This window comes from Caretta caretta, chromosome 4, assembly GCF_965140235.1.
Source record: "Caretta caretta isolate rCarCar2 chromosome 4, rCarCar1.hap1, whole genome shotgun sequence".
In the NCBI taxonomy this organism is placed as follows: domain Eukaryota; kingdom Metazoa; phylum Chordata; order Testudines; family Cheloniidae; genus Caretta; species Caretta caretta.
Window position 1 is genome coordinate 66,856,032 of NC_134209.1, and position 22,659 is coordinate 66,878,690.

General features: G+C 45.0%; 1 protein-coding gene across 3 annotated transcripts in view; it reads left to right on the forward strand.

Moving 5' to 3' along the window:
• ARHGAP10 (Rho GTPase activating protein 10) overlaps positions 1 to 22,659 on the forward strand; it is a 259,765-nt gene that overhangs the window by 210,266 nt on the left and 26,840 nt on the right. For all 3 annotated transcript variants that reach the window (XM_048847264.2, XM_075127725.1, XM_048847266.2), the window contains one exon: positions 14,636 to 14,795. In XM_048847264.2, coding sequence (XP_048703221.1) covers positions 14,636 to 14,795 — 160 coding nt within the window. The remainder of the gene's footprint in view (positions 1 to 14,635; positions 14,796 to 22,659) is intronic.

The window sequence follows — 22,659 nt, forward strand, 5'->3', positions numbered from 1 at the left end:
TGAATGTTCTGCTTCAACAGTATAAGGTAATTTGTTTTGACTTTTGTTGACATTGTAACCTAACTGGTCCCCTTCAGTTCATAATCTAATTCACATAAGAATTCCATTGACCTTTTGAAGCAGAGGTGGTGGTTCATGTCATAACGTAATGCCTATTAGCTGCCACTGACTTAATAATGTGATCCGTACTTCATATCATGTGATTCCTTTTAACTTGTATTGACATTGTTAGACAACTGATCCTCTGTCATATTTTTATACCATTTCACTCTGCTGCTGTACATGTTGAAGTTGTCATGTCAAATGTAATTCTTACTCTTCTGTGAATGTTTATTATGTGCATTGTTTCTGTCTCTAATCTGTGAAGTTTCTCTTTAAATAAAAACATTGAATGTATCCATCATAAATTCACAGACAAATAAGACTACTTTCTACTTAGTTAGATATCTGTATTATTGAGGAAAAATTGTTCCTTATGATGAATGAATATCTCAACTCTATTTGCTCCTTACCTACATTAGACTTTGTTTATTACAATATGCAAGGTGGAAAAAAAAATGAGTGGAGGTCTTTTAACCTCCCAGTTTGGGATATCTGTGCAGCCAACATGACGCCTTCAAATGCATGAAAACGTTTTATTCTTCTTATAATCTATACCGTGCTTGTCATCTTGATATCTTAGGGGAATGTGTGAAGCCTTCACGTTACGTACTGTTACTACAGAATTTTTCATTTTTATAAACTACTTTTGACCCATAGATGTTGTTAGTATGGCTGATCTTAAAGATTACTTTTTCTTTTGATGGTGCAATCTGTAACTCTACTCAAGTTAGTTTGCAGAAAAACTGGTTAATTGCTTGAGAGAGAAGGTGTTAGCTGTCTGGTTTTCTTGGCTCTTGTTACAAGTGGATGTTTTCTTATTTAAAATTCTTGGATTAAAGCCAAGGACTGATTCTTGATGTTTGTCAAGATATTTCAGTTTCTTTCAGGTTTTGAAGCCAACAACAAAATATTCTTTGAACAGAACATGCATTCCAATCACAGCAACAACAAAATTTAAAAAAAAGATAAAATTGGCTGGCCTAGCTGGAAAGTAGAGTTTGGATTCTGATAGGGATAATAATATTACATTTTATATATTTAGAGTCTTCCAACCCTAAGAATCTCTGATTTTGGAGCAGGGGAGGGATGAGAGAGAGTTGGGAAGGTGAAATAACATACAAACTTATTGAACAACATGGTGATAGACACAGTTTTGTTACAGATTTTGTCTGACAAAACTTTTTTTTTTCTTTTTAACTGGGAGTAGAAATAAGGAGAAGGAGAAGGTCAAGAGTGTGGGAGGTCAAGAATTAAGGGAGTAAAAAAAGATGAAAGCAAGGACACGCTTTTATAGATTCCAGTGCCAGAAAGGATCATCATGATCATCTAGTCTGACCTCCTGTATAAAACAAGCCATAGAACTTCCCGGAAATAATTCCCAGATTGTATCTTTTAGAAAAACATCCTGTCTTGATTTAAAAATTGCCAGTGATGGAGACTCCACCGCAACCGTTGATAAATTGTTCCCATGGTTAATTACCCTGGTTGTTAAAAATTTACGCCTCATTTCCAGTCTGAATTTGTCTAACTTCAACTTCCATCCTTGGAAGAGCCCATTATCAAATATTTTTTGAAGAGCCCATTATGAAATATTTGTTATCCAGGTATATACTTATAAACTGGTTGAGTCACCCCTTAACCTTCTCTTTGATAAGCTAAATAGAGTGAACTCCTTGAGTCTGTTTTCTTATCTTTTTGTCATTCTTGTGGGCTCTTTTCTGAACTATCTACAATTTATCAGCATCCCTCTTGAATTGTGGATACCAGAACTGGACCCAGTATTCCAGTAGAACTTGCTCCAATGCAAATAAGGAGATAAAATAACCTCTCTACCCCTGTTTATGTATCCCACTGTAGCATTAGTTCTTTTGGCCACGCTACTGCAATTGGGAGCTCTTGTTCAGCTGATTATCCACCGTTAATTGGTTTTCAGAGTCATTGCTTCTCAGGATAGAATCCTGTAAGTATGGCCTACCTTCTTTGTTCCTAGAGGTATACATTTACCTATATTAAAATGCATATTGTTTACTTACGCCCAGCTATCTCTATCAGTGGCCTGTCCTCTTCATTATTTACCACTTCCCCAATATTTGTGTCACCAGCGAACTTTATCAGTGATGATTTTGTTTTCTTCCAAGACATGGATAAAAACTTTATATCGCATAGGGCCAAGAGCACATCCTGGTGGAACTTCACTAGAAATACACCCACTCCATGATAATTCCCAGATTACAAGTACATTTTGAGACCTATCAGTTAGCCAGTTTTTAACCCATTTAATGTGTCACAATTTTATATTCTAGTTTTTAATCAAAGTATTGTGTGGTATTAAGTCAAATGTCTTACAAATGTCTAAATATATTACGTCAACACCTTTATCAACCAAATTCGTAATTTCATCCAAAAAAGATACAAGTTAGTTTGACAGGATCTATTGCTATAGACTAGAAGATAGTGTTTTAAAAGACTAGAAGATAGTGTTTTTATGGATTATCTAAGGGAGTTTTCACTGTGTATAGGGGTTGACATGGAAAAAAGTGCAGAGGGTGCTTGAAGGAGAAACTGAATGGTGGACAGTAAAGGCTGGACATAATGGATCAAAGATGAGGGGCAAGAATATGATAAATCACTAGATTTTCTAGATAAGGTTGCGTTAAATTATAAAGGACTATAAACACAAGCTGAAGAGGTGAAGGAAAGCCTGCAGAAAGCCTAAGGGTATTGTGGTTAGAGCACAAGCCAGGAAAATGATCTTGATAGCAACAAATTTTAATGGACTTGAACAAGGAGCAAGGTTTCTGTGGGAAAGGCCATAAAGGAGGGGAAAAAATGAAGTAATCAGTAAGAAAGTGATGAGGGCATGTATAGGCTGCGGTCCTGTTTCCCGCAGCCCAGGAAAGACTAACACCATGGCCAAAGTCTGGATCTGTCCCCAGAGAACAGTTTACTATTTAAAACTCATAAAGGAAAGCTATTCCTCTGACCAAAACAGGCTGCAGGGGCCCAGAGGCCTTTCGCCTTGCATCTCGCCCCCCTGCTTCCGGGCTGCCACACTGGCTTCATACAGCTTTCCCCTTCAATTAAGCTCTCTGAGGCTGGACCCCTTTCCTGCTGGGTTGAAACAGGGCTAGCTGTCTAGCTGGACCCAGGACTTCTGGCCCTTAAGGGGGCAGACCATGCTGTTACACAGCTTCCCCCCTTGACTGGCCTGAGGACAATGTCTGTAGTCTGTATCCTCACCAGGGTACAGTCCTTTCCTGTTTAGGGTAGTCACTTCAGCCTCAAGGGTCTCCATCTTCTTATCTTTTTTTGTCGTGTGCTGTTGCTGTAGGAGAACTTCAGTGCAAAGCTTCTTTGCCACCTCCTCCAGTATCAAATATTGTTGCTCACTGTTCTCTTCCTTCCCTCTGATATGTACCGTTTCTTGTTCCCTCGATATGGCTTGTGCCCAAAACCTTGTCCCTTGTCCCTCCAAGCATTCTGCCAGCTGAGTCAGTAGGCTGTTAGGTTGGGCAAAGACCTCTGCTTTGTTCTCATCAGCCCTTGCACACAACCTCCCTGGGTGTGCTAGTCTTTGGGTCTAGTTCTTCCCCTATATTCCTGGTCCAGGATGGAACCTCTCTCTCCTCTTGTACCTGGGACTTGCTCAGTTCTGTTAACCGACTGTACACTTCCTCCTCCTTTGACTCTCCTGGGCAATGTTCTGCTTCATTTGCAGGGCCCTCGTGTACTTCTCTGAGGTCCCAGGTCCCTTTAATACTGTCAAGGTTCCTCCCCCACTCTGAACTCTACGGTACAGATGTGGGGACCTGCATGAAAACCTCCTAAGCTTACTTTTACCAGCTTAGGTTAAAACTTCCCCAAGGTACAAATTGATTTTATCCTTTGTCCTTGGAATAACCACTGCCACCACCAAACTCTAACTGGGTTTACTGGGAAACATAGTTTGGACACGTCTTTCCCCCGAAAATCCTCCCAACCCTTGCACCCCACTTCCTGGGAAAGGTTTGGTAAAAATCCTCACCAATTTGCATAGGTGACCACAGACACAAACCCTTGGATCTGAGAACAATGAAAAAGCATTCAGTTTTCTTATAAGAAGACTTTTAATAGAAATAGAAGTAAATCGGAGTAAAGGAATCATCCCTGTAAAATCAGGATGGTAGGTACCTTACAGGGTAATTAGATTCAAAACATAGAGAATCCCTCTAGGCAAAACCTTAAGTTACAAAAAAGACACACAGACAGAAATAGTCATTCTATTCAGCACAATTCTTTTCTCAGCCATTTAAAGAAATCATAATCTAACACATACCTAGCTAGATTACTTACTAAAAGTTCTAAGACTCCATTCCTGTTCTATCCCCGGCAAAGCAGCATACCAACAGACACAGGCCCTTTGTTTCTCTCCCTCCTCCCAGCTTTTGAAAGTATCTTGTCTCCTCATTGGTCATTTTGGTCAGGTGCCAGTGAGGTTACCTTTAGCTTCTTAACCCTTTACAGGTGAGAGGATTTTTTCCTCTGGCCAGGAGGGATTTTAAAGGGGTTTACCCTTCCCTTTACATCTATGACAAATACGTGTCCCACCTTCCCACATCCGAAGCACAGATCTGAGCCCTTCCTCCATGGTGATCCGATATGGCCTACATGCTTCTTAGGGGACCCCGGCTTCTCCCTTTGTCTGAAATAGCACCCCACATAATTGATGCATTGGAAACGTACTAATGAGATTTTCTAGCTCCTCTAGGGGAACTTCCCCTATTTCAGAGGACTTATTGGGGGCCCATAACTCTTCTAAAATGCTCTCTGTCTATGGCTACCAGGATTATCTCCACTTGAGAGTTTCCCCCCACCTCCTTCGGGTTGGGGTAGTCTTCGAGATCTTTTCCACTCAGTTCCCAAAGACCTCAGTTTGACTTTGGTCTTGTTACTCAGGTTCCTTGATATGGCATACAACAAAGCTACACTGAGTTGATTAGACTCAAATGTAGGGGATGGCTACAGGGTATACCACACATCCAAAGTCAGGGGGCACTACTGATCTGGCATACGTTTCTTGCCTTCCCTAGTGAGAAACTCCTGGTCTGGCATATGCCGCTCAGCTTCCTTGGGCTCCAAGAAGTCTTCCACTGTCTCCACTGCCTTGCCCATGAAAAGTGCCCAAAAATGCCTTACCCAGCTTTGGGCTCCCACAGGCAGGAACTGCAAAAATTGTTCCAGGACCTCCAGGTCTATAACTCTCTCTACTGAGCTAGTCTCTGGACACAACCAATGGGTAGTGAGGTCCTGCAGCCACTGGGCCACTACGTGCATGCATGCTCCCTGTGGAAACTGTTTGACCTGGAATCAATGACTATATGCTTCCAAAGTCAGTCCCAGTCTGTCTAAAATAGCAGCTTTTACCGTGGGATGTAAGCCAGACTCCTCCTCACTCAATACTCGGTACCCTACCTGGGTCTCTCCCATTAGAAATGGGTGCCACCCAGGCTTCCAAATCAACTCATCCAAGCTTGCAGCCCTGTCTACTCACACATTGTTTTCTGACCCCATCTTTGCCAACCCAGTGCAAGGCTTGCCTGAGCCACCCTCTTCAGGTCCAGTAAGACTCCCTAAAGCCCAGTTCTCCAGATGTTTCAGTAACAGTTTCTGTTGCTGGGGTTGGAGTTCCAGCCACTGCTATTGAGTGGCAAGCTGAGCGTCCTGCTATTGCTGTTGACTCTGCAGGAGTTGGAGGAGGAGAGCCTGGGTCTGCTGCTGCTGTTCTACCAGTAGACTGACAATGTCCTCTTTCTTTTCTCTTGGTATTAAAAAAAAGACAGACAACAAAATGAGGGGAGAGGCAAATCCTGATCTTTCCTGTAGCTGATTGAATTTCCTCTCTGTTCCAGGGACCAATTGCCTGTCTGCATTCTCCACCACATGTAAGGCTGCTGGCCTGTCTTTCTCAGCATCTTTCCATCAGAGCTCAGTTTATTATTCAAACACAAAACAAAGCTATTCTCCTGATCAAAGCAGTTTGCAGGGGCCCAGAGGCCTTTCCCTTCGTATCTTTCGATGCTGCTCCAGGGCCTTCCACAGAAACCTACTTGCTTCCTGCCATTCTCCTCTTCAGCTGAGCTCTCTCAGCCCTTTATCGGAGTCTCTTGACCCCCTTCTCAGCTGGGTCTGATAATTGAACAGGGTGACTGGCCTGAGGCCCTTTTGTCCTTAGAGTGGCAGATCATGCCATTACAGCTCAGAGGCAGAGTTGTAGTTATGTGGACTGAGAGGAAAAGTTGGATCTTGTACCTATGTAGGAAGAAGAGGCAAGATGTAGAAAAAGCCTGTATGTATGGCTCGAGAGAGAAGGCCAAGACAAAAGTGATATGCAAGCTCACAGACTGGGTGACCCAGATGATGGTAGTGTTGCTCATGATTATAGAGAAAAAGGGGTAGGGTATAGTGCTGTGGAAAAGGAGTATCAAGAACTCAGTTTTGGTCTCGTAGAGTTTCAATTGATGTGTGGATGCTTGAGGACAACCCATGCAGAGTTGTCCTAAAGATTGGCTGAGATATTGGAATGGGTGGAGGGAGATTTGTGAGTTATCAGCATAAAGATGATAGTCTAAGTTTGGCTTGCAGATAAGAGCAGCCAGAGATAGGGTGTAGTAAGAGAAAAGAAATTGGGTGGGGATGAAGGCTTTGAGGAACACCCATGAAACGCTCAGAACAACAGTCCACTCAATGATACACTGAAGGAAGTGATCAGAAAGGTAGCCGTCTAGCTAATTTAAGTAATGGCAATGAACTTCAAAAGTAGTAATGTTCTGCCTATTTTTCTGTATAGAAGCTACCTATAATAAAGAGGCTTTGGGAGATGGAGGAGAACTGAAGGTTCCTGGTGCCCCTCTCTAAAAGAATAAAAAATATTAATCCAGTAATGCAATGCCATATTTACACCTACAGAACTTGACAATGTTTCTCAGAGCGTGACAATGTAAAAGAAATGGGGGGGAAACCACAATAGAAAAAAAATTAACAATCTACTGAATCTAGGAATCAATTAATCTACTGAATTAAAAAACAAAACAAAACTGTGCCAGTAAAGTGCTTGACATCATAGATACAGTGGACATCATAATGCTGTCAAGGCTGCTCTGCGCTCTGAACCTTTCTAGAATTTTACTGGCTTTTCAAAGCAATACATAACAAATGGGGGGAAAGAGACTAAATAGATAGCAATCAATATAAATTAAAAGTTCTGAAATGTAGAAAATTGATAAGGAAAGCTAAAGACACCAGGAGAACCTCCATGGCTGGTAGGGCTAAGGATAATAAGGAGTTTTAAAAGTATATATTAGCAGCAAAATAAATTCTAGCTAGAATATAGGCCCATTACAAGTAAAATTGTTAATGATGCAGAAAAGACAGAAGTGTTCAATAAATATTTCTGTATTTGGAAAAAAGCAGGATGATGTACTCATATTACTTGAGGATAATGAAATTCTTTCCAGTCCATTAGTAACTAAGGAGGATGTCAAACAACATCTTCTAGGGATAAACATTTTAAAATCAATGGGCCCAAATGAACTTGCACCCAAAAGAGGCCTAAAAGAGTTGGCTGAGGAGAGTGTTGTTAATTCTTAATAAATATTACTATACTGGGGAAATTCCAGAAGACTAGAAGAGTGCTAATGTTCTGTCACTATTCAAACAGGGCAAGCAGAATGACCCAGGAAACTATAGGCTGGTTAGTGCAACATCAATCCCTGGAAAATTAATAGAAAAATTGATGTGGGTTTGTGACAGATATGACAATATCCTGGAAAACCTATTTTGAATTAAGTAAAAGTATCTTAGGAGGTCATTGTGTTAAAAATGCAAATGTTTATGTATTGTTGTGGGATGGTTCTTTTAAGGGGGAGAAAGGATTAATGTAAATACTGGGAAGTGTTATGTGCTTCAAAGGACTCTTTTTAAAAAAACAAAACAAAAAGACCCCAATGGACCAGACAAGACTGAATTTAGTTGAGTGGAGTTCCTAGGAAACAATTGGAAAGAACGGAATCCCCTCCAGAGCCATCCTTTTGAAATTGTGCCTCAAAGAGAAATCCATTATCTGGCTGATTACCTATTCACCTATTCAAAAGCCCAAACTAGATAAAGGAAGGACTCAGTAACTCATGGGGGAGCTAGTTCTGAGCGATAGCTGTTCTGAACTTCAGGAAAAACCTCTGTGTGGGGCATGAAGAACTAATTACCAGCCAGAGCCCTTGCTGGAGTTAGGGAGTGGTCTCTGGTAAACTTATTAGTGTGCATGTAGGTTCTTTTATTTTTTAAAATATATTTTCTCTGTAATGCTTCTACTGTAGGAATAAAAGTGCTTGCTTAGAAAGAACTTTGCGCTAACTTATAACTTTGTCTTTTCTCTGAGGAAAAAAGTAAAGCAAGCTGGCTTAGGAAGTCTGATTTTTCTGGGGATGCCACAGTATAGGCAGGAAGCTGTGCAGTCTGGAAATCCCAGTCAAGATTTCCAGACTGGGGAGCCTGGTGCCTAGAGTGGGTGCTGGACCATAGAGGTGTAATAAAGGTGCAGTTTCCCTGAACTGTGACAGGATTCACTTGATAAAGAATGAACGGGTTAGAATATAAGTAATGCCTGTATGCTTTTATGTGAGATTGGTTTTGTCAAACAATTCTAATTTCATTCTTTGATGAGATTACACATTTTTAGGAGAGTGGTAGGAAAGAGAAGAAATAAGGTCAGGAAGGAAAAGGACACATGACCAGAGGGAGGAGAAATGAGGGAGACGGCAGTCTCCCATCCCAGATGATATCTGGGATTTAGCCAGAGCTGGCGGAGGTGGTGGTGTCATCCAGGCCCCTCTCTCTCTGTCCTGGTGTGGTAAGGACATCCCTCTGGATTTGGATGATGGACTAACTACACTAATTACACTAATTAACTAAATTAGCTACAACTACACAAATTACAGTAATTAACTAAACTAATTACACTAATTCAGTCTTTTCTTTCTCCCTTTTGCCCCTTTTCCCATCACGGTTTATTGTAATAGGTTATCATGACATTTTTGTGGATTTTTATCCAGTTTCCCCACACTTAGACTCACAACTGAGGTAGGCCTACCAGGCCCCAACTATCACTACAACTCCCTTCTGGCCCTAAACTCTGTGAATCTGTGAAAATTAATTTGGAATTTGGGGTACATAACTTAGTCTCCAAAACTAACACTGAGATTATGTATGTGTAGCAAAAAATCTCTTGTGTTACTAGAAGGTAACACTGTAGTATGTTGTTCTAAGCTGATGAAGGCACATCCATATCAACATTTATGCTGTAGGAAAGAAATTGTGACAAACTGTAAAATCTACGTGTAAAATCCTGACCCCATTGACGTCAGTGGGAGTTTTGTCATTGACTTTAGTGGATCCAGGATTTCACCCTGTGTCTGAAGGACTTCATATTGTGCCTGCAACTTATAATATGGAAGCACTGCCAAGCCTACCTGTAAACTAAAACAACCCTCCTCCTGAGTATTTGCATACTCATAGAAGTGCTTTATATTCTTGACCTGTCTGCGTGCATTTATATAGATTATATTCCCATTTGATGGTTTGTGATTGTAAATGTTTAGCAAATTCCAGAAGCAGACAAATCCTCCGAAACGGTTATGTTGACTGAGAATCTTGGTGCTATCAATGTAACTGGGTCTGAAAAGCAAGACTTTAAGGGGAAATGTGCATTATGACTTAGTTTTAGTTTTAGAGAATTAAATTACCTTATGAAGTAAGATTACAATATTACTGTCTAATCTTTAGAATATGTTTCTGATTTTGACATGTATACCTGTAACAGAGATGTAATGAATTAGTTTTTACCTGACACTTGTACAGTTCTCATGGCATGACATACCATGCAAATTAGAATAGCAATATTGAAGAATTATCAGCTCAAAGTATCATTGCAAAGCAGTAACGCAGTGCAGCTGCTCTGTGAGTGAGCAGGATTAGGCTAGAATATGAATGACTCATTTTCTGAGGTTATCATTCTCCTCCTCAGAGTTTCATACTTTGCTACTACAAGCTAATTTAGATCCTTAAATTAGCAGCTACTTTAGGGAGAAATTTTCAGATGATCACTTTTTATCACTTGAGTGTCTTTAGTTGTATGTCATTTTAAGCTGTTCTTTCAAAGGTTTCAGAGTAGCAGCCGTGTTAGTCTGTATTCGCAAAAAGAAAAGGAGTACTTGTGGCACCTTAGAGACTAACCAATTTATTTGAGCATAAGGTTTCGTGAGCTACAGCTCACTTCATCGGATGCATTCAGTGGAAAATACAGCGGGGAGATTTATATACATAGAGAACATGAAACAATGGGTGTTAACATACACACTGTAATGAGAGTGATCACTTAAGGTCACTTAAGCTATTACCAGCAGGAGAGTGAGGGGGGAAAAGACCTTTTGTAGTGATAATCAAGGTGGGCCATTTCCAGCAGTTGACAAGAACGTCTGAGGAACAGTCGGGGTGGAGGGGGGGAATAAACATGGGGAAATAGTTTTACTTTGTGTAATGACCCATCCACTCCCAGTCTCTATTCAAGCCTGAATTAATTGTATCCAGTTTGCAAATTAATTCCAATTCAGCCGTCTGTCGTTGGAGTCTGTTTTTGAAGTTTTTTTGTTGAAGAATTGCAACGTTTAGGTCTGTAATCGAGTGACCAGAGAGATTGAAGTGTTCTCCAACTGGTTTTTGAATGTTATAATTCTTGACGTCTGATTTGTGTTAATTTATTCTTTTATGTAGAGATTGTCCAGTTTGACCAATGTACATGGCAGAGGGGCATTGCTGGCACATGATGGCATATATCACATTGGTAGATGTGCAGGTGAATGAGCCTTTGAAAGTGTGGCTGATGTGATTAGGCCCTATGATGGTGTCCCCTGAATAGATATGTGGACACAGTTGGCAATGGGCTTTGTTGCAAGGAGAGGTTCCTGGGTTAGTAGTTCTTTTGTGTGGTTGCTGGTGAGTATTTGCTTCAGGTTGGGGGGCTGTCTGTAAGAGAGGACTGGCCTGTCTCCCAAGATCTGTGAGAGTGATGGGTCGTCCTTCAGGATAGGTTGTAGATCCTTGATGATGCATTGGAGAGGTTTTAGTTGGGGGCTGAAGGTGATGGCTAGTGGTATTCTGTTATTTTCTTTGTTGGGCATGTCTTGTAGTAGGTGACTTCTGGGTACTCTTCTGTCTCTGTCAGTCTGTTTCTTCACTTCAGCAGGTGGGTATTGTAGTTGTAAGAATGCTTGATAGAGATCTTGTAGGTGTTTGTCTCTGTCTGAGGGGTTGGAGCAAATGCGATTGTATCGGAGAGCTTGGCTGTAGACAATGGATCATGTGGTGTGGTCTGGGTGAAAGCTGGAGGCATGTAGGTAGGAATAGCGGACAGTAGGTTTCCGGTATAGGGTAGTGTTTATGTGACCATCGCTTATTAGCACTGTAGTGTCCAGGAAGTGGATCTCTTGTGTGGACTGGTCCAGATTGAGGTTGATGGTGGGATGAAAATTGTTGAAATCATGGTGGAATTCCTCAAGGGCTTCTTTTCCATGGGTCCAGATGATGAAGATGTCATCAATATAGCACAAGTAGAATAGGGGTAGTAGGGGACGAGAGCTGAGGAAGCGTTGTTCTAAGTCAGCCATAAAAATGCTGGCATACTGTGGGGCCACGTGGGTACCCATAGCAGTGCCGCTGATTTGAAGGTATACATTGTCCCCAAATGTGAAATAGTTGTGGGTGAGGACAAAGTCACAAAGTTCAGCCACCAGGTTTTCCGTGACATTATTGGGGATACTGTTCCTGACGGCTTGTAGTCCATCTTTGTGTGGAATGTTGGTGTAGAGGGCTTCTACATCCATAGTGGCCAGGATGGTGTTTTCAGGAAGATCACCAATGGATTGTAGTTTCTTCAGAAAGTCAGTGGTGTCTCGAAGATAGCTGGGAGTGCTGGTAGCTTAGGGCCTGAGGAGGGAGTCTACATAGCCAAACAATCCTGGTTGGGGTTCCAGGGGTGTGTCTGTGTGGATTTGTTCTTGTGCTTTTTCAGGGAGTTTCCTGAGCAAATGGTGTGGTTTCTTTTGGTAACCCTCAGTGGGATCAGAGGGTAATGGCTTGTAGAAAGTGGTGTTGGAGAGATGCCTAGCAGCCTCTTGTTCATATTCCGACCTATTCATGATGACGACAGCACCTCCTTTGCCAGCCTTGTTGATTATGATGTCAGAGTTGTTTCTGAAGCTGTGGTTGGCATTGTGTTCTCCACGGCTGAGGTTATGGGGCAAGTGATGCTGCTTTTCCACAATTTCAGCCCGTGCACGTCAGCAGAAGCACTCTGTGTAGAAGTCCAGTCTGTTGTTTCGACCTTCAGGAGGAGTCCACCCAGAATCCTTCTTTTTGTAGTCTTGGTAAGAAGGTCTCTGTGGGTTAGTATGTTGTTCAGAGGTGTGTTGGAAATATTCCTTGAGTCGGAGACGTCGAAAATAGGATTCTAGGTTACCACAGAACTGTATCATGTTCGTGGGGGTGGAGGGGCAGAAGGAGAGGCCCCGAGATAGGACAGATTCTTCTGCTGGGCTAAGAGTATAGTTGGATAGATTAACAATATTGCTGGGTGGGTTAAGAGAACCACTGTTGTGGCCCCTTGTGGCATGTAGTAGTTTAGATAGTTTAGTGTCCTTTTTCTTTTGTAGAGAAGCAAAGTGTGTGTTGTAAGAGGCTTGTCTAGTTTTTGTAAAGTCCAGCCACGAGGAAGTTTGTGTGGAAGGGGGATGGTGAAGAGCTGGCTGGGAAAGCAGGAGTTGACTGCTTTGATGAGCGTCTGCTATTTCAGTGGAAGAAGTTGACTTGGATAAAGTAGTTGTGAGGTGGAGGACAATGGCTTTTATCCTCTGAAGGTGTTCCTAGTTAACAATATTCAAATTAAAAAGAAAAAAGGGGGAAAAGGAAATCAGATCAGTGAAACAGTAGAACATTCAACTCAGATTAGATTATATCAAACTGAACTATTCTTTGTGGGGATTAATTACCAGTATGTCAATTATTGAATTAGAACATATTTGTAAGGGTTTTTTTTCATGTAGAGTACTGAGTGCACAATATGCAGCTTCTCAGACTAATGCTACAATTTAGAGACCATTGATCAGATAATTATATAGACATGGAATGGTAGGATATGGGGTTTATAGCTTTTGCCTGAAGGAGTTGAACTTGATGATGAGGTTGAGGGGTCATCACCATATAATATTTTTAATATGGTATTAATCACCACTTCTCTGGGATGTGTTGGCATATGTTAGTAGGAGTAAAATTGAAGTGAGAGAATAAATGAGGTGCATGGAGGGAATCCTGTGAAGATTGTCTTGAATATTTATTATTACTAGTGTATATTTATATTATGGTAGCACCCAAAGGCCACATTGGGGGGTGGGATAGCTCAGTGGTTTGAGCATTGGCCTGCTAAACCTAGGGTTGTGAGTTCAATCCTTGAGGGGGCCATTTAGGGATCTGGGGCAAAAATTGGGGATTGGTCCTGCTTTGAGCAGGGGGTTGGACTAGATGACCTCCTGAGGTCCCTTCCAATCCTAATATTCTATGAATCTTTGTAAATTCACATTTTATACATCCTTCCAGACGTTTCTAACTATACATTTAAAAATCAAAAGCTGTCTTCTAAATAGATAGATCCAAGCAGAACAGCTCAATGTGGGTTGTTTTTTGTCTTGGGGAATCTCATAACTCAGTGGTGCAGCATACCTGTAACTTTATTTGTCATCGTTTGTGATGAAATAGATGCTCTGTTCCTTAAAGGGTCTCTAGTGGCAGAGAAACAAAGGTGCCTGCTAAATAAATCATCTCTGAATATTTTACATGCTAGGTGATATTCTAGGAGCAGCATGTAAACAATCAGATGACCAGAAAACGATGGGGTTAATTACAGATTAGCAGCATCAATACCCTAAAATGTCCTAAAGATATCATGTGTTTCACAACTGTCTGCTTGTTATAGGTTTGTTGCCTGTTGTGACCTTTGTAAATTCCACAGTCTTGCATTTGATACGATTATGATTATTGCATTAGCTTGTGAAAGATCATTTCCCGGAGTTTTTGTGTTACATTATTTGTTTTCAGACTCTTTTATTTAACAAAGCTAAGAAAGATAGGGGACCCAAAGAATCCCAGTCTGAACAGGAAGTCTGTCATAAATTGCCACTCAGAGGAATGCCAGCTTGGTTTGCTTAGCAGAAGTAACCTTCCAACAAAAGTGGAGCAAAACTGTATTCCATAGTTTTTTAAATACTTTAGGGTTATACTAATAACATATATTTGGGTGGGGGATACTTGTAACACTGAAAGTTGTTTCTTGTAAAGGTTTCACTGTAACATACGATGTAGTTTGGATAATTAAGTAATTTACTGTGCACTAGATTATTGTTTTTAATGGTATCTTCCTGACTTGTTGTATCCTTGTGCTTTCCTCTTCTAGTTGACAACCACAGCCCTCCCAGGGAGGACACACCGACTGGCAGTATGGATTCTCTTTCTTCTCAATCTCCTACAGCTGCAGTCTCCAGTAGCCCCCCTGAGCCAGACAAAAATCACCTTATTCTGGAGAGTGGAGACCTGGCGGACTGGGCAGCCAATCAGTAAGTAACATTATTTCAGTTGGTTTTGAAAGAGGAGACTGTTGCATTTGACACCCTCTCTCTGCCTAGTTTGGATGCAACTGAGTAACTTTTTGAAGTGAATATACTTGGTTTCCATTGCTATAACTATGGGGAGCGAAGAAGTAAGTGAATAAAAAATTGATCTGTCTCATGTCTCAAAATGGTTCTCAAAATAAAGTTCTGCATCTGTCAGTTATATCTACTAAATCAGTGACTCTCAATCTTTCCAGATTACTGTACCCCTTTCAGAAGTCTGATTTGTCTTGTGTACCCCAAGTTTCACCTCACTTGAAAGCTACTTGCTTACAAAATCAGACATAAAAATACAAAAGTGTCTCAGCCTGCTATTACTGAAAAATTGCTTACTTTCTCATTTTACCATATAAGAACGGCCATACTGGGTCACACCAAGTATCAAGCCCAGTATCGTGTCCTCTGACAGTGGCCAATGACAGGTGCCCCAAAGGGAATGAACAGACAGGCTCTTCTTCGAGTGATTGCTCATGTGTATTCCACAATAGGTGTGCGTGCTCACCACGTGCACCGGTGATGGAAGTTTTTCCCCAGCGTACCTCTTGGGAGGTAGGGGGGAGCACCCCCCACAACCCCTGGAGTGGTGCCTGCCTGGTGTGGTATGAGGGGAGCTTCGCGCTCCCCCACCCTCAGTTCCTTCTTGCCACCAGTGAAGGTGCGTCGGAACTGCTCTGCTCCAGCTTTGCTGTAGCTCATCCCCAGAACTGTTTGTTCGTTCAGTGTTAGTACCTGTAGTTAGTTAGCTGTTTAGTTAGTTTAGTTAGTCAGTGAGCCCAGCCTGGGGCATGCCTCACACCCCAGGATTTAAGTCATGCGACTCTTGTAGGTGTTCTATGCCAAGAAGTGACCCACATGTAGAATGCGCTGTTTGGGAGAAACCCATATCAGCGAAAGGTGCAAGATTTGCAAGTCATTTAAGCCTCGGACCAAAAGAGAAAAGGACATTAGGCTCTGGACAATCCTGATGGAGTCAGCGCTGACCCTACTCCAGCATGCTGCTCCGAACTGGTACCCAGCACCGCGGCATTGGTATGTGGCACCCCTCCAGTGCCGTCGACCAGTCGGCACTGCTCCCTGTCCATGGGGCACGCCAAGAGGGCCAGGAAGACTCCCTCTTCGCAGTGGCACCGAGGGAAGTCTGGGACAGAGGCTACGCCCATGTTGGGCAGTCCTCGATCCTCACCGGGACCCAGGCCTCTGACTCACTTTGAGCGGAGTAGCCCGGCCCCTTCAGAACAGGCCTCTCCAGATGTCTGGATGCCATCCACGCCTGAAGCCCTCCAGGCAGCCCAGGACATTATGTCCATGCCGGTGCCTGGACCACTGTCGATGTCGGCCCCACTCTCCAGAGGCAAGCCGCCGTTGGGATCTCCGCAGTCGCCTCTGGCCTGCTACTGGTCTCAGTCAAGGGAACGTTCCTGATGCCGTTCACCGCCCAGCGACCACTCGGGGCAGAGTCCATGTGGATCACCCTCGACGCTGACCAGACTGTCTGGCTGGGTTCCATCTGGCCAGGACTCTTAGCACTGCTCGTCCTCAAGGAGTGAATATCGAAGGGACCATGGCGGGCATCGCCAACAGTCCTTGTCTCGGAGAGGGTACCGCAGTCCGTCATGGCACGGTCGTCGATGCCGTTCCCGCTTGGACTCCTGCTGCTAGTCTCCACCAAGACATCACAGCCCCGGGCGTTGATCACCGGCGTCTTGCCGTCGTGGGTCTGCCCGTCGAGGCCATTCACGGAGCAGCTTTTACTGTCGGTACCAGTCCTCCACGGTACCAGTCCTCCGTGGTCAAGATCACGGTCTCGTGGCCGTCGTAGATCCCAGCACCGCCGCTCCTCCCGGTCCAGAGACAGCAGCAGATCTTACATCAGCCCGGTTTCCATTCGTAGCCGTCCTTCGATGGGCCAGGCCAGCCAACCCGAATAGCTGGCCCCATCGGTGCCACAGCAGGTGGAGTGGCACCGAGCGTTGTGGCTGGTCCAATGGTACCAGTGGGCACCGTGGCCTCCAGCGCAGCCCCTGGTGACAGCTCGCTTGGTGGCCGGAGCTTTGGAAGCACCGTCGGCGTCCCTCTCCAGACCCCCGAGAAAGGAGTTGGTGGGATGTACATCCTCGGCACCATGCCCAGAGTCTGACCATGTGGTGGACCCTCCGGTGCTGGTGATACCCAGAGCACTGCACGGCCTCCTCGTCCTGCCCGGAGGAGGCGATTGCGGCCCCACCCCCCATCACCCCGGAGGAGGACTTCAGGGCCCACCAAGAACTCTTAAAGAGGGTGGCAGCAAACCTCCACCTCCAAGCAGAGGAGATTGAGGAGCCCTGAGGGGAGTCCCCTCAGACTCCCTATTTAACATGTTGTCCCCATCGGCACCGGGTAGGGTGACCTTACTTCTCCATGAAAGCTAAGATTTCAAATGCCCTGTGGCAAACACCGGCCTCATTGGCCCCCCTCTCTAAAAAGGCAGAACGCAAGTACTTTGTACCCACTAAAGGGAATGAGTACCTGTATACCCACCCAGCTCCCAACTCCCTGGTGGTCGAGTTGGTCAACCACAGGGAACAGCAGGATCAGCCAGCCCCAACCCCAAAGAACAAAGACTCTCGGAGACTGGACTCTTTTGGAAGGAAAATGTATTAGTCTTTGAGCTTCCAGTTACGAGTGGCAAACCATCAGGTTCTCCTGGACCGGTACAAATTCAATCTGTGGGGCTCCCTGCCCAAGTTTGAGGACTCCCTCCAGGAGCGTGATATGAAGGAGTTCAGGGTGCTAGTGGAAGAAGGGGCAGCAGCCGCTAGGTCGTCCTTGCAGGCAGCCTCGGATACTGCTGACAAGGCCGCATGATCAATGGCCTCTGCGGTGTCCAAGACGGGTGTCATGGCTCCTGCTCTCTGGGCTGTCCTGCGAGGTGCAGTCTTCCATGCAGGATCTCCCATTTGACGTGAAGGCTCTGTTGGCGGAGGAAACAGATACGAGGCTGCATGGCATGAAAAACTCCTGCACGACCCTCCAGACTCTGGGCCTCCATGTCCTGGCTCTGGCAAAACCTAAGTTCAAGCTGCAGCAGACTCCCGCCCAGGCCGCCCTCCCAAAGTACGAGGCAACCCATAAGAAACAGTGGGACTATAAGAGATGCCCTCAGAGGCACTCTCGGCCTGCCCCCCAGCCTGGGTCCTCCAAGGGCAAGCAGGCAGGGAAAAGGTGTTTTTGACGGGATGCTTGGGGGCACCCCACCAGTCCTCATCAGGGATCCACCCCCAATAAAGCTTCCCTTCTCCAACTGGTTGTGTGCTTTCCTCCCAGAATGGTCGCAGCTAACCTCAGACCGATGGGTCCTCAACGCCATCTCCCGGGGTTACACCCTCCAGTTTACTTCCTCCCCGCCCAACCACCCCGTCCCTCTTGGGGGACCCCTCACACAAAGCTCTGCTTGAGCAGGCGAGGCGGCAAGGATTAGGAGTGATAGAGGCGGTGCCCGAGGAGTTCATGGGCAAGGGGTATTACTCCCGTTATTTCCTTATCCCGAAGGCCAAAGGCCCATCCTGGACCTGCAAGGTCTGAACCAGTACATGGTGAAACTCAAGTTGTGCATGGTCTCCCTAGCCTCCATCATCCCCTCCCTGGATCCCAGGGACAGGTACCGCTGCCCTCTATCTACAGGACGTGTACTTCCACATTCACATATTCGAGGGGCACATGTGCTTCCTCCATTTCGTGGTGGGACAGAATCATTACCAATTCACGGTCCTCCTGTTTGGTCTGTCCACTGCCCCCAGGGTGTTTACAAAATATATGTTGGTGGTAGCAGCCTACCTCAGATGACTGGGAGGTCCAGATATTTCCCTATCTGGACGATTGGCTTGTCAAGGGCACCTCACGGTCACAGGTGAGGGATCACATGGCACTCCTCCTGTCCACGTGCACCGCCTTGGGCCTGTTGGTAAACAACACCAAGTCCACGTTAGTCCCGGTCCAACACATAGAGTTTATCGGGGTGCTCCTGGACATAGTGTTGGCCAGGGTCTCGCACCCACCACACAGATTCGAGACCCTGAAAGGTCTCATCGACTCGGTCACAAGGTTCCTGGTGACAACAGCCAGGGTTAGCCTGCAACTCTTGGGTCACATGTCGGTGTGCACGTACATGGTCCATCATGCCAGACTCAGGATGAGACCCCTCCAACTGTGGTTGGCCTTGAAGTTCTCCCAGGCCATGGACAGGATGGACAAGGTCCTCACCATGCCGGACTTTGTGATCACTCCCTACGGTGGTGGTCCGCCCCAAACAACATGCTCCATGAGGTTCTGTTCAGGGACAGGGCCCCGTTGTTGGAGCTGGTGTCTGATGCGTCGGACCTGGGTTGGGGGGCCCATGTGGGGAACTTTCAGACCCAAGGCCTGTGGTTGGCTCAAGACCTGACCCTACATATAAACGTCAAGGAGCTCAGGGCAGTGTGGCTGGCGTGCATGGCCTTCCACTCGCACCTGAAGGGCAAGGTAGTCAGGGTCCTCACGGACAACATGGCCTCGATGTTCTATATCAACAGGCAAGATGGGGCCCGATCCTCCGCCCACTGCCATGAAGCCCTCAGGCAGTGGGACTTCTGTATAGCCCATGGTATCCACCTGAAGGCCTTCTACCTACCGGGCGCCCAGAACGAGAGGGCGGATCGCTTGAGCAGGGACTTTTCCCCTCAACACACGTGGTTCCTCCACCCGGAAGTGGCCCACGGCTCTTCCGAAGGTGGGGAACTCCCCAGGTGGACCCTGACCTCCGAGCCACCATACACTGTCTTTCATAAGGACAAGGTCCAGCTCTGCCCACACCCCGTGTTCCTCCCGAAGGTGGTCTCTGCCTATCACATGGGTCGGGACATTTTTTACCGGTCCTCTGCCCCAAGCCTTATTCATCCAGTGAGGAGCGCCGTCTCCACACACTCGATGTGTGGTGGGCTCTGGCTTTCTACCTCGAGCAGACCAAGCTGTTCAGAAAGTCCTTGCAACTGTTCGTCGCCTCGGCTGAGCGTGCGAGGGGCCCGCTGATTTCCACTGAGCAACTTTCCAGTTGGATCACTTTGTGCATCCGCTCCTGCTATGAGCTGGCGGGTGTCCCCCCGCCACCCAATGTGAGGGTACACTCTACTCAGGCGCAGGTCTTGGCTGCCTTCGTGGCCCACGTCCCCATCCAGGACATTTGTAGGGCTGCCATGTGGTCTTTGGTTCACACATTCACCGCGCACTATGTGATTGTCCCCCAAACCAGGGATGACACTGACTTCGGCAGGGCTGTCCTCTGTGCTGGGAACTTGTGAACTCCTACCCACATTATTGTGGAATACACACAATATTGTGGAATACACATGAGCAATCACTCGAAGAAGAAAAGACAGTTACCTTTTCCGTAACTGGTGTTCTTCGAGATGTGTTGCTCATGTCTATTCCACATCCCACCCTCCTTCCCCTCTGTCAGAGTTGTCTGGCAAGAAGGAACTGAGGGTTGGGGGAGCGCGCAGCTCCCCTTATACCGTGTCAGGCAGGCGCCACTCCAGGGGTTGAGGGGGGCGCTCCCCCCATACGGGTACTGCTAGGGGAAAAACTTCCGGCACTGGTCCACGTGGCAAGTACACACACCTGTTGTGGAATAGACATGAGCAACACATCTCAAAGAACACCAGTTACAAAAAAGGTAACTGTCTTTGAAATCAAGTGATCCATGCCCTGTCACCTAATCCCAGCCTTTGGCAAACAGAGGCTAGGGACACCATCCCTGCTCATCCTGGCTAATAACCATTAGTGGACATATCTTCCATGAATCTATCTAGCTCCCTTTTGAACCCTGTTATAGTATCGGCCTTCACAACACCCTCTGGCAAGGAGTTCCAGCAGTTGACAGTTCCCTCTTAGCCCATGACTGCTTATTTTGCTTAAGAGCCTTTGGTGAGGGGCTTTGTCAAAGGCTTTCTGAAAATCGAAATACACTATATCCACTGGATCTCCTCTGTCTGCATGCTTGTTGACCCCCTCAAAGAATTCTAGTAGATTGGAGAGACATGATTTCCCTTTCAAAAACCATGTTGACTATTTCAACAAATTATGCGTTTGACAATTTTGTTCTTTACGATAGTTTCAACAAATTTGCCCAGTACTGAAGTGAGGCTTACTGGCCTGTAGTTGCCAGGGTCACCTCTGGAGCCCTTTTAAAAAATTGACATCACATTAGCTATCCTCCAGTCATTTGGTACAGAAGCTGATTTAAATGACAGGTTACAGCTGACAGTTAGTAGTCCTGCAATTTCACATTTGAGTTCCTTCAGAACTCTTGGGTGAATACCATCAGGTCCTGGAGACTTACTACTGTTTAGTTTATCAATTTGTTCCAAAACCTCCTCTAATGAACCTCAATTTGGGACAGTTCCTCAGATCTGTCACCAAAAAGAATGGCTCAGGTTTGGGAATCTCCCTCACATCCTCAACAGTGAAGACCGATGCAAAGAATTAATTTAGTTTCTCCGCAATGGCCTTATCATCTTTGAGTGCTCCTTTGGCATCTCGATCGTCCAGTGGCCCCTCTGGTTGTTTAGCAGGCTTTCTGCTTCTGATGTATTTAAAAAAATTTTTGCTATTACTTTTGGAGTCTTTGGCTAGCTTTTCTTCAAATTCTTTTTTGGTCTTTCTAATTATATTTTTACACTTCGTTTGCCAGAGTTTATGCTCTTTTCTATTTTCCTTATTAGGATTTATCTTCCACTTTCTAAAGGATGCCTTTTTGCCTCTCTCTGCTTCTTTTACTTGGTTGTTTAACCACGATGGCTCTTTTCTGGTTCTCTTACTATGTTTTTTAAATTGGGGTATACATTTAAGTTGAGCCTCTATTATGGTGTCTTTAAAAATTTTCCACGCAGCTTGCAGGGATTTTACTTTTGGTACTGTACCTCTTAATTTGTGTTTCACTAACCTCCTCATTTTTGTGTAGTTCCCCTTTCTGAAATTAAATGCTACAGTGTTGGGCCACTGTGGAGTTTTCCCCACCACAGGGATGTTAAATTTAATTATATTATGGTCACTATTACCAAGCGGTCCAGCTATATTCACCTCTTGGACCTGATCTTGTGCTCCACTTAGAACTAAATCAAGAATTGCCTCTCCTCTTGTGGGTTCCAGGACTAGCTGCTCCAAGGAGCAGCCATTTAAGGTGTCAAGAAACTTTATCGCAGCATCCCTTCCTGAGGTGATATGTACCCAGCCAATACAGGGATAGTTGAAATCACCCATTATTATTATTGAGTTTTTTATTTTAATAGCCTCTCTAATCTCCCTGAGCATTTCAGAGTCACTAACACCATCCTGGTCAGGTGGTCTGTAATATAACCCTACTGCTATATTCTTGTTTTGGGTAGAACTGCTTTGCTTCTATGCTTGGACTTGCTTCTTAATTTGGCTGATCTGGTCATCAGTATACGACTCAAAGAAACAGTGTCTCATGGATCAAAGGACTGGCCTAAAAAGCACATTGCTGTGGAAGACCCTTACTCAGTAAAGAGGAATGTGGCAAGAACAGTCCTATAACAGCTAGTATATAGAATCATAGAATATCAGGGTTGGAAGGGACCTCAGGAGGTCATCTAGTCCAACCCCCTGTTCAAAGCAGGACCAATCCCCAACTAAATCATCCCAGCCAGGGCTTTCTCAAGCCTGACTTTAAAAACTTCTAAGGAAGGAGATTCCACCACCTCCCTAGGCAACGCATTCCAGTGCTTCACCACCCTCCTAGTGAAAACGTTTTTTCCTAATATCCAACCTAAACCTCCCC